The sequence below is a fragment of the Ambystoma mexicanum genome, chromosome 3q, assembly GCF_040938575.1.
Source record: "Ambystoma mexicanum isolate Mex_15411 chromosome 3q, UKY_AmexF1_1, whole genome shotgun sequence".
Taxonomy (NCBI): domain Eukaryota; kingdom Metazoa; phylum Chordata; class Amphibia; order Caudata; family Ambystomatidae; genus Ambystoma; species Ambystoma mexicanum.
Window position 1 is genome coordinate 919310792 of NC_090926.1, and position 12200 is coordinate 919322991.

General features: G+C 43.7%; 1 protein-coding gene across 3 annotated transcripts in view; it reads left to right on the forward strand.

Moving 5' to 3' along the window:
* PRKAR1A (protein kinase cAMP-dependent type I regulatory subunit alpha) overlaps window positions 1-12200 on the forward strand; it is a 459354-nt gene that overhangs the window by 103074 nt on the left and 344080 nt on the right. For all 3 annotated transcript variants that reach the window (XM_069655075.1, XM_069655072.1, XM_069655074.1), the window contains exons 3-4: window positions 3248-3424; window positions 4192-4283. In XM_069655075.1, coding sequence (XP_069511176.1) covers window positions 3248-3424; window positions 4192-4283 — 269 coding nt within the window. The remainder of the gene's footprint in view (window positions 1-3247; window positions 3425-4191; window positions 4284-12200) is intronic.

Consider the following 12200-nt stretch of genomic DNA (forward strand, 5'->3'; position numbering starts at 1 on the left):
CACATACTCACGTTTGCACATGCGGCCCTATGCAAGAGTGCCTCAACAGCAAATGGGGTCAGGCTAGTGGACAATGGGACGATCTAGTGGTTGTCTCGGCAGGTCTCGTTCTCTGTGCAGTGGTGGTCGAGGGAGGACCTCTTGAAGGGGAAAACCTTCACCACCCCTGCAGTAGAAGCCACTCACTGTGGTCACATCTCACGGTGTGGGTGGCTCACCACCTTCAGCAGACGGCACACAGCGTTTGGGCCCACGAGTAGCATCCAACCACAAACCTGTTGGAGCTGTTAGCAGTGTTCAAAACCCTGACTGTCTTTCAGACCGTTACAGGGGATGACGGTATTAATCCTCATGGCCATTACTACCTGAAAAAGCAATGGGGCACTCACTCTCCAGGGTTATCCAAACTGGCCCAGAACACATGGAAGTGGGCTCTCAGACAAAAGATGTTCCTAATGTCTCCACCTGTTCCAGGGGAACTCAATCTTCTGGCGGACGTGCTCAGCAGAGACTTCTCGCTACCCACGAGTACGAATGGCGACTACACGAAGACCTTGTCTACAATGTTTTCGCAGAATGGGGCTTCCCAGACATCGACTTGTTCGCAGCTCTGGATAACTCACAATGCCCAAATGACAGCTCCAGGTACTCTCTGAACCGATCCAAGGGGAACGGTCTATGGATAAGATGGTCAGGGAAATTTGTTTACGCTCTCCTGAGCCTTCCTCCCTCCCTCCCGTACTCAGCAAGATAGTGCACAAGATGTACCAGGAACCAGTCACAATGATATTGGTGGCCCTGATGTGGGCCAGCAACCCTGGTTCTCACATCTGATGGAACTACCTTGCCCATACAACATGCCATCACAGGACAAGGGGGAAACACTTCATCCATGCCCGCAAACTCTAAAACTTGCAGCATGGCTCCTGAGATCATAGAGTTCGGGCACCTCCAACTTCCTCAGACATGCATGGACATACTTGGAGAAGCAAGAAAGCCTAACACCAGACATTGCTACTCCAATAAATGGAAACGCTTGGTTATCTGGTGCAATTCCAAGAGCATCAATCCCATAGACTGCTCTCCTACCCATATTGTACTTTGCCTGACTCGCCTACTAGAAAGGTCTGGTTTTTAATTCCCTGATGGTCAACTTAGCTGCACTTTTAGCCTTTCCCACGTCCCAGCAAAAGCTATTGTGGTGGAAGATCCCAATAATTAAAGCTTTCATGGATGGGGTTAAAAGAAATCATAACCCTATTTCAAACCCAGCTCCCGGATGGGATCTAAATGTGGTATTAACTAGACTTAAGGGATCTCCCTTTGAACCTGTGCATAAGGCTAGCCTCAGAGCACTCACCTACAAGACTGCCTTTCTAGTGGTAGTCACTTCAATAAGGAGAGTTAGTGAACTACAAGCCCTTTCCATTCTAGACCCTTTTGTCACAATTCAGAGGTGGTGGTGGTTCTGCACACTCACCCACGGTTTGTGCCCAAATTCACTGCAAAGTTCCATGTGAACCAATCAATAGAACTACCCAAATTCTTCCAGAACACCACTAATGTGTCAGAAAGCCTACACATGTGCGCAGGGCAGTCATGTACTATCTGGAAAGAACTAAACCACTTAAGAATACAGTGGCGGCTGGTAGAGAAGGAGATCCTGTCTCCAAATCGGCCATCTCAAGGTGGATTGGCAATTGCATCACTGCTATGCTATTGCCAAGAGAGATCTGCCCTTCAAGCCTAGAGCGCACTCTACTCGGGGCACTGGGGCTTCCGAGGCTTTCATTGCAAATGTTCTCCTCAAATCCATTTGCAAGGCGGCAACCTGGCGTTCTGTACACACCTTTTAAAAACACTATTGCCTAGACACTCGCTCTAGGTCTGATTATCGGGTGGGACAAGCAACAGAGCTCTTTTCACTACTGTTCCTTCTCACATCCCACCACCTGCTCCGCTTACTGCTTGCTAGTCTATGCACAACATGTGATTCTAAGCAGATTCACGAGCATCCGAAGACATACATTACTTACCGTAATAGCATTTTTGATTGTATCTGCTTAGATTCACATGCGCTCACACGTCCTCACCGCTCGGATGGAAGGAACTTGGACCTCTTACCACTTATTCTCTCTCTGTACAGCATGTGAATCTAAGCCGATAGAAATCATCACAAATGCTATTATGGTAAGTAATGCATGTCGTACAGATCAAAACACGTTGACGTGTCATCGGTTCCCTTGCAGTCTGTTATACATTGGATTCTTTGTTAGTTATTACAATGTTTGGGGTTTTGTGCCATTTGGCTATTCCAGAGTTTATCCTATACCAGGTTTTTGGGGCATTAACTTACATTGGGTGACATTACTGGACATGTGAGGATGCATGTGGCATATGAAGGAAGCAACTTGATATACGAAGCTGTACATTACGTATTGTGACCATACCTAGGCTGCAAGGTTATAACTAAAAATAGATGGATGTGTTCTCAGCGGCTACATTGGCCACACTGTATCATGTCGGCACCTTCAGATGTGGACATTTGCTTGTCCTATGATAATTAGACCTGACATGCAGAAATAATTGGTATACGTTGTCAGTAAATGGCCCTATGAGGCTATAGTGGCATATCCCTGGAAGGTGCCCCTGGCCTATGTTTTCTCTACTGGGTCTACCTCAGTCATAACATGACCCACTCCATGGCATATCCGGGGAGCACCCCAGGGGGAAAATGTACTTGGTATCTAAAAATTCTTATGTATGGTTTAGTGCCAGTTTGGTCTTTAACGAAATGTAAGCTTATGTTTTTACAACCGGCGGTCACTTCAGGTGATGAAATCGGGGTTTTGTTGTTTAGAAGCATTGGGTATTTGCCTGGCACTGCTATTAGGATGCCCAGTTACTCACACCATAATGCTTGTTAAAACCACTACGGCAGTGCCTGGTCCCATACCCAAACAGCCCAACTGTTGGCATTGTCAATGCTTGTTAAGTGTTACTACAGTCGCACCAATTCATCAGGAGAAATGTTTTAAGAATGGTTTACATTCTTTAAATTGTTGCTGGTTGGACTTTTAAATGATGAAAGAGAAGCATAATGCCCTTCTAATTTTGGCATTGAATGCGTTACCATTATTTAGGGATCAATGGCACTTTTTGTTTAGATCGACATCTTGGGAAACCTAGTAACCCATTTGTAGAAGAACTTGCAGCAGCAGTCTCACTTGCACATTTTTTCATTTAGGAGGAGGCTGTAAAGCAGACATTAAACCAACAGAAACCTGGGTCCCGCTCTGACTCTCGTGAAGATGAAATCTCTCCTCCACCTCCCTTGAACACTGTAGTTAAGGGTCGCAGTCGGCGTGGTGCTATCAGCGCAGAAGTGTACACAGAGGAGGATGCTGCCTCTTATGTTCGAAAGGTCAGTGCAGGAGTTGTGTGGTTAATTCTCCAAAGCAGTAAAGGTAAACCTACTGTTCTGCTAAACTAAAACTTTTTATCCCAGTACAAATGGTTGGCAAGGTTTCCTTCTTTTGACTTGACTTATTTTGATTTCTATTTTTTTATTTATTTTTTTATTGGCTAGCTGCTGGGCTTTGTTTTGATTGTTTGATTTGTTTGTTCTCTTTTCCTTTCTCTTCTTTAGTTCCATTTCTATTCTTGACTATTTTATCTTTTATTTATTTTTTTATTGGCTAGCTGCTGGGCTTTGTTTTGATTGTTTGATTTGTTTGTTCTCTTTTCCTTTCTCTTCTTTAGTTCCATTTCTATTCTTGACTATTTTATCTGGCTCGTATTACATTTTTAACTGTAGGTTCATATTGGTTGGTAGATGTAATTTCATGGATATGCGCTGCAATTCATTTTCTGCATATGTTACAAATGTATAAAAATAAATAAAATGGTAATGCACTGTCAATGTGCTCCACAAATGTATTTTTTACTGTGGGGCTAACCTGTTGCTGAAGAAGCTTGTTGAATACATCTTTGGGAGTCCCATTTTGGTTTTTCATTCATAACTTTTTAAAGAATTCTGTGTTTTGTTACTGGAGTTTATAGCTTTTATTTGCAAGTTTGTTTTTCTGACATTGAATTCCTCATTCATTAAATTCCTAGGCATTACCTTTTTGTTCTTCACAATGTGAATTGTGAACTGAGCATTCATTCTATGCTATACCTTTACTACAGGTGATACCTAAAGATTACAAAACAATGGCAGCTTTGGCTAAAGCTATTGAGAAGAACGTTCTGTTTGTGCACCTGGATGACAATGAAAGAAGGTAATGATTAATTTCACAAGTTTGCTTTTCTCATCTTCGCTCCCATGCCAGCGTGAATTGCATTTATAATTCTAAGTGCCGAAGAAATGCAATGGAATCATTTGGGGATATGCTAGGGAAAATTCAGTTTCTGTGCTAGTTCCCTTTAACCTGAGGCACCCCCAGCACTTGAGCTGGATTTTTTATTTTAATCTTCTGAATGGAATTGCTTACCACTCGCTTATTCTTTTTCTCTGTCTGGGATTTTTATTTTTAGGGTTTTATGGAGTCTGGTAAACTGTATGTTTAATACAGGCTTTTTTTACTACTCTTCCTTACACACCTATCAAAAACCCATAACCAACATACAATATACCTATAGAGTTATCCATCAATCACAAAAGAAATGTATTTTGAAAAGCAACGGAGCACAAATTCTCGCCCCACATCACTCTACCAAAAAAGATTTTTAGAAAATTAATTATTAAACCTTTCCACTATGCCTTTCCTCCAAGTTTCAAGAGCCTGGTGGTTTAAAATCAAATGTTTTAGAGTTTCAAGCCCTCATGTGGCTTGCCAAAAACAGTCAATGGCCAATTCCATGTTGCCCTGGGGTTTTCCGTTTTTGGTCCTGCCTTTAGTATGAAGTTGGTTTAACCGAATTGCAGATCGGAAGTACACAATTTCAAATGGACAGCATTTGAGATAAGGTGACAATTGATGGTTTTTCAGTGGAAATTTGGAGTGTTCTGTGTAGGTGGAGTATGTTGAAAGTGCCTCCAGTCGTCTTTGAATAATTTAGATTTTACCATCTCTGGGAATTTAAACGGCTCACCTTCAGAAGAGTCCATACAATCCAGCAGGATAATCATCGGTACATGTTTTTTAAAACAATAATAGACAGAATAATTATTTGAAATTTTGTGTAGGTCCAAGCAAAAAGAATTAGCGGGTGGTGACAGAAATTTGGCATAGTTTGACAGATGGCGCCACTGGTACCTAGCCTGTGGAGAGATTAAATCCAATTCATGCCGAATTTGGACCAGATATAGTAAGCCCCAAAACCTCTTTCCACATGGAGTCTTGTAATGAGATGTTGGGGAGAATTCTCGTTTCTGTGCTAATTCTCTTCAACCTTAGAGACCCCCAGCTCTTTTGCTGGACTTAAGGACTTTATTTTTTACCCTGGAGTGAGACCTTTTTCTCTCTCTCGTATTTTTGATCTGATTTTGACTGTTTCGTTTGGTTTTGGAGTCTGACAAACTCCATAGGCATCTACTGTTTGTATTGTGATGCACAGCCCCTTCAGTGCAATGTCACAGAGGTCCTTTGGATTTCTCATAAGGTTTAATTACCTTCTCTTGGGTAAACTTCTATTCCCAAGAGTTGTAAAGTGAAATTGACTTTACTTAACAGTTTTTCCTATGTCGGTCCAGTACAGCCCATTCTATGTGGAAGTACTGAGTGGGGTTACTTAGTAGCACCTTTTCCTACTTACTCATGTACCATTTTTTTGTTACCCTCACTACTTTCAATGGCTGGTGGCAGTAGTTTAATTTTCCTACCATTGTGCGTTTTTACTGCAGGCTGAATCCTTGGCTGCAGTAATGCACCCATGGGTTCCCATTTTGTCAAAATGGTCCGGTGTTATTTTTACGCCATTTCTTGCTCATAAGATCTTTCTTGCGATTTGCTCTGCGCACCAAACCAGGTTTAACCCTTATGTTAATTTTGCCTTTGGCGGGCTTCAGGGCTGAAACCTGTCTTTCTCCAGTGTCTGGCAGTGCAGGGACCATCCCTGGTCTCGTTGGTTACCTGAATGCACCCAATGCTGATTGGCCGGCTATCTGTTCTTGCTGGACAGCCACCTTGCTGTGAGTGATGGCTAGGCTGTGCATGAATGGGAGAAACCTGCATAAAAGGCGAGGTCTCTTGAACAAAGGCAGATTCGACCACTGGAAGAAACATCTGATGAAAGAAACTTGAAGAGAAGCTTGCTATACACTCCTGGACCATTGAACTGCCCGGTGAAGCCCTGCTGCAGTGCTGAAGGTCCAGTTTCGTATTGACTAGAGAAGCCCGGAACGGATGACGTCTTCCCTTGGGTTGGTGGGACCAACTGACCCCAAGACGAACTTTGCTGGAACCCCTCTCCCTGCTGGCTGTACTTCCTTGCTGCTGGAACAGATTGCCAGGAACACCAGAATAGAGTGCACCGTCTTTAAACCGGAGGCGAGCTCCAGGAAGATCCTGAGGACCCTCCCGAAGCAGGAGAAACCAAGCTTGAGCCACCTCAACAGAGTGCTGGACCCCAGAAGCAAGGGTAGCCCATCAGGTGTCTAAGAACTGCAGTGGTGCTATTGACCGGTAGCTGAAACCGCAAAGTGCTGCTAATTTGGAAAGAGCCCGTAGCTGCCGCCGACCTTAAACTGCAGTGCAGGAGTCCTCCAAACGTCCTCCCTCTTGTCCCCACAACTGGATCTGCAAGACTGCAACCAGTACAGAAGCCAGCTTGCTCCTCTTCTTCAAACCTACGATACTGTCTTGACTAAGGGGTACTTACCTCTTGTGTCTGTTGCTTGCTTTTTCTCAGTGGAGACTTGCAACAGCTGCTTTTTATAGAGTTGCTTTCAGCTCTGGCCCTCACAGGCCTAACTGCTTGTTGCCCAACAGTGATTCTTTTTCTACAAACTCTCTTCAAACACTACGTCTTTTGTGCTATCTAAAGACGTGTCTCAGCTCCATAGACATTGTGCAAAGTCACTTTGGCTGTCCTGACTCCCTGCAGACTCTTCTAACCCATTGACTTTGGTTTGAACTGTCCCTGATAGGCGGTGCCTAAGTTTAACTTGTATTGCTGGGAAAGGTCTAACCTAGTCTTCATTGGTGGATTGGAAAGTATTCACATGCTCTGTTAACCTTTTTCCGTACACTAACCTTTTCCTTTTCCACAACCTCAGTATTGCATTAAGTGTAGAAAGTGATGTATGAATGTCCAGTGCCCTAGTAATTGAAGTCACCTCGGGGTGTAGGTAGGGGTTTCACAGTATTAGTTTTATGGCGGTACGATAACCTTCTTGCCGAATAACGGTATATCATGGTTATCGCGGTGTAGCAGGTGGAGTTAACTAATTTTAGCAAATGTTCTTAAAAAGGTAATACATTGTCTGATTTATCATCACAAACAAAACCAGGCCCCCAGGGCCAGAATTGGGCTTTTCAACATACTTTCCACTGAAATGCCACCCCTTGGAGGAGGAGGAGGAGGAGGAGGATTTTAGCTCCCCCACTGGTGAAGATGCACATGTTGCCATATCGATAATCTGCATGCCACCGATAAATGGAGGCTGATTGTAGTATGCGCTTGTGCGCATATACACACCCTTTACGTTACAGCCTTTAGTTCACTTGCAGGCCAAAAGGTGTTCAGTAATCACGGACATGTTACCCTTTGGTATGACAGCAGGGAATACCCACAGAGATGAGTGATTTTTGCGGTGTGACTTATATGTAAATTCAATGATAGAACCAGGGAAATCCCCCCCATTGTCCTATGTTTAGAAAACATTGAGCCTCATTACAAGTCACCCGGCATGGAAATAACGGTGGCGGTAAACCCGCCGCCACCGTTGTTTCCATACTGGGTGAGCTCGAGTCCTGCAGGCGGAGGTGTCATTCCTGCCAGGTCTGACCTGGCGGGTTCAACACCGCTCGCCTGCAGGCGGTCGTGGAAACACCGGCACCATCACAAGATGGCGCCGGTGTTTCCACGGTCCCCATTCCCATAGAGTCCTATGGGACTAAATGGGGATTTACCGAATTCCGCCTCTGGGTTCGTAATGCCCCGGTAATTCTGGGAATCACAGAGGCGGAATGGTAATACGAGTCTGGCGGTAACCGAGCTGGAAAAAACGTCAGGTTACCGCCGGACTCGTAATGAGGCCCATTATCCATTCATAAGTATGTAAACCCCCAAGCCGCCAACCCAAAGTAAATCCTTTTCCTTCTTGGCACTGTATGGATTCTTCCTATTGCTAACATATTGATTTTGTGTCTGGCACGTGTGCTTTACGGAATGGCATTAAAAACTGCTCCAACTGAAACTACTTGTACCTATAACTTTTTTTTTTTACATTGCCTTTTTGCATTTGAAGTTCTTTAATTTACCATTAAGTCAATGCTTTTTAGTTAAATTACGAATACGCAGGCAGGATTTTCCAGCTGTAGCAAGGTAGCATTTTGAAACTTGTCTCTGCACATACTTGGCTGATCCTCCAGGAATCTAAGGCGGCTGCAGAATTGTTTTTTCATGGCGCTCACTCGTTGATTGCCTTGAATGAAAGAGTGACTAGTGGAAGTGTTATAATGCACATTTTGAGCAATGAGCTTGCTGCTCAGTCACAGGTCATAGCTTTGAAAATTGGCCTCGACTTGGATTTTTTGGATCCACTTGGCATGGGCATCACGTCCCCTCACTGCGACAAAGTTTGTTTTGACAACTCTTTATCCCATTAAAGGGAGAAAAGTCACTCCTGTGTGGTTTGAAAGCCCATGTAATTGTGTTTCTTCTGTCAAAATGGCATAGCCAACACGGACACACCGAAAGGTTGCATAGTGATCTAATCACTATAGCTTGTTTACCATCTGCCCGGTGTATTATGAAGGTCTGATGTCTGAGTCACCACTGACCATGTAATCCTAAAGGGACAGCGTTCAGTGGGGGCTGTTTATTTCTTTCTTGATTCTTGCAATACATGTTTGTTTACCTTCTTAAAGATAGTGGCAAAAAAAATAACTTTGAAAAATGACAGTTAAAATGAATATCCGCACAAATATGGTCTAGACCACCACCTCACCAGAGCACCATCATTACCATTTTCCCCAGGTCTCAGTGTATTAGGACCCTTGTTATGCGAGTTCAGAGGGAGGAATGCTTTCATGGGTGGTGTCACAAATTGAGAATAGACCTTAGAAATATTTCACCCCCATTGCTCTGGATACTTGAAATTGAATGTAGAATCTGTCCTGCCTGCTAGAGTCCAGTGCCATAGGCAGAAGGTAGGTAGGTGAAGGATCAAGCGATGCAACAACTCTAGTGCCAATGTGCAAATCTACACAGTGGGGGGGGGGGGAGTAGTTTATTTACTAGCAGAAAGCAGTGATGGGCAGTGTTCAGTCTACAGCAGGGTCGGACTGGGGCATAAAACTGTCTCATGCACCAACATAAAAGTGGCCCACAGTTGCAAATGGGAATTCATTCCTTTTGGAACACTTTTTGAATAGTACCCAAGAGGGAGATTTTTGATAAGATGTGATGCAAATTGTACACTTTAAAGAGTATTTATTCAGCAACAGTGGTCAAAACTATTAGCCGCATAGTGAAGTCACTCATTAAACTGGCCCACTTTGGCCAAAAAAGTGCCCCGCTTTGAACCAAAAAACTGGCCCACACAAGCATTTCACGTTTTTGGTTTGGCCATGGGCCTATTGCCCTAAAGGCCAGTTCATGCCTGGTCTACTGAGCTAATGTTGTTTGTGGGCATTCATCAGAAGGGCTTCCAGTTCATTCCCCTTTGAATTCTGGGATGTGTAGTTCCCCCATCTTTCAAATTGGTGGGAAAATGACAAATTCCAGAATTCTAAGCTAAAACAGAAATGGATGGCTATCTGATCCATGACCATGAGAAACTTAAGTTCCTTGAATCTAAACCTTGGGGAGAATAATTCGATATGCATGACTTCACTGGCCGTCGCTTTTTTTTAACAATTTGCTCAGCCGGAGCAAGAGCTGTTCCAATACGTGTTTGCTCAGTGCAGTAGGACCTTAACTTATTGGACTAATGGCACATGATGCTGGGCCAGGCTGAATCGATACATTTCTGCTCCTGCTGGCTGAGTGGTTGCTAAGCAAAGTGCCCCTGGCTCCACTGTTTTGCAAGTCACAACGTTTTATTTGTTTACATACAAACAAAAGGAAAAATAAAATTATCACTTTCAGTTCAGGCCCTCAGCTCATCCTGATGTCCCTATGGTCTTGCTAATTGCAAATCGGGACAATCCCCACAGAAGATCTGACCTGTAGCGCGGAGCAGGAGGACTGTGTGAAAACCTTTAAAATCTATATGCTGCCTTTAAAATAAATAATGCCTGAAACAAAATAACTTTGTTCTAGTTTGCTCATGAAATCCAGGTCTGGCAGAGTCTATGAACTGGAGTCTCAGGTATGCGTATAGAGCCAGTCGGTCAGCTCATCCTTACCAGCTTTGCATGGGGAACACACAGGTTCAGGCACTGGGCAGCTTTCAACACAATTTGCGCAAATTCGGCTGATCTTTGGGCAGATTCTACTGATCAGAGAAAGAGCGGTCAAAGCTGCATTTACTAATGTGGCCTCACTTTACCTATGTTGTCTGCCAAACAAGGCCTCTTTGGCAGACGGCACATCCAACAGTGCAAGACCAAGACTGCACAGCACATGCTTACTGCAGCCTTTCCAAATCGGATTGAAAAGCACACTAAACGGTATACTGGTATAAACAATGTGATGGTTATTATTGTTCAATTAAGCTGTTCACGGTATCTTTAACGGTATACCGTTCCATCCCTAGGTGTAGGAAGTGTGTGTGTGACAACACAAAAGGGTATCTCTACAGGTATCTTAAGGGTAATTGTGAACCTCGGTGTTAAATCTCTACAGCTCACATTTACCCCTCTTGAGATGTCTGGCTGCTCAGTCACTCTACCAACATGTGTAGTACAGTCCTATACCAATAGGTGGTTTACCGATTACCAAGAGGACCAGGCTGGTGTAGTCTCCCACAGGGTTATTACATCCAATCTTGCCTAACATTGGATGAGATATAGGCCAAGATCTACAAGAGACATGTCTAATTGTACAATAAAATAGGTTACATTTTTAACTGCTACAATTCAAAAATAGGGCCAATAGAAAATATGCTCAATTTCCAGTAAAGGCACTTCATGTGTGATCTAAGGGGAGTAAGCTTCTCTTTTAATAAAGATCACCACATTTCTATTGAGGCCGTTTTGGTTAATTATAGCACAAATAGCAGATGGAAGGAAGCTGTTTCACTCTTGGATCCCCCAGGGACCACCACATAGTTTTGGTTTTTATTTTAAAAAAAATGTTTGCCCCCTGAAAAGATGATAATTTTACATTTGAGCCATTTGCCTGTTATTCCTTAGGGTATATGAATGGAATAAATTCAACTTTTGTTGCAGACCCCTTTTGAGTTTTATCAAACAAGGATCTAATCAGCAAATGCCAGCCAATGAATTCCCCGATGGCCCAGCCAAATGGGAAGGTGTTACCGGCCTTCGACAACTCCCCTATGTTGGTAAGTGTTAGAGAGAATTCCCAGAAATGTGCCAATTCCCTCTACCTTAGACTCCCAGCAACTTTGCTGGAATTTGAGGACTTGATTTTTTTAACCTGGAGCGAGACCCTTTGTCCCACTCTCGTATTTTCTTTTTTTTTAAACTTTGTTTTATTAGCATTTTCATAATAGAACCAAACGGGCATGAAACCTTTTCAGCAAAGATAAAAAAATTATACTTATAACAGGTCCGGTGACCCCCTCCCCGGCGAACCCACCCCCCCAAACAAACTTAGTCCCCTTTACGCATGCTTCTTGTGAGGAGACTCATAGAGAGCTCAATGTATCCGGAGCTTGAGAAAGAGTCTGAGCGTTGACTGCATGTGTGGCTGTGTAATGTCCGCCGTCTCCCGGGGCGTGGGCGCCCGTTCCTTCCGTAACTCTACCCTGTGGATCAATGAACGTCCCATCCCCATGTCTGCTGTACCCTGTACCAGTTGGCTTGGAATGTGCTCAGACCATTGTTCATCATTGCCGTGAGTTTATCCATCAGAAACATGTTTTTAACTTTTTTTAACCAGTCCTCCTTTGAGGGGGTCTC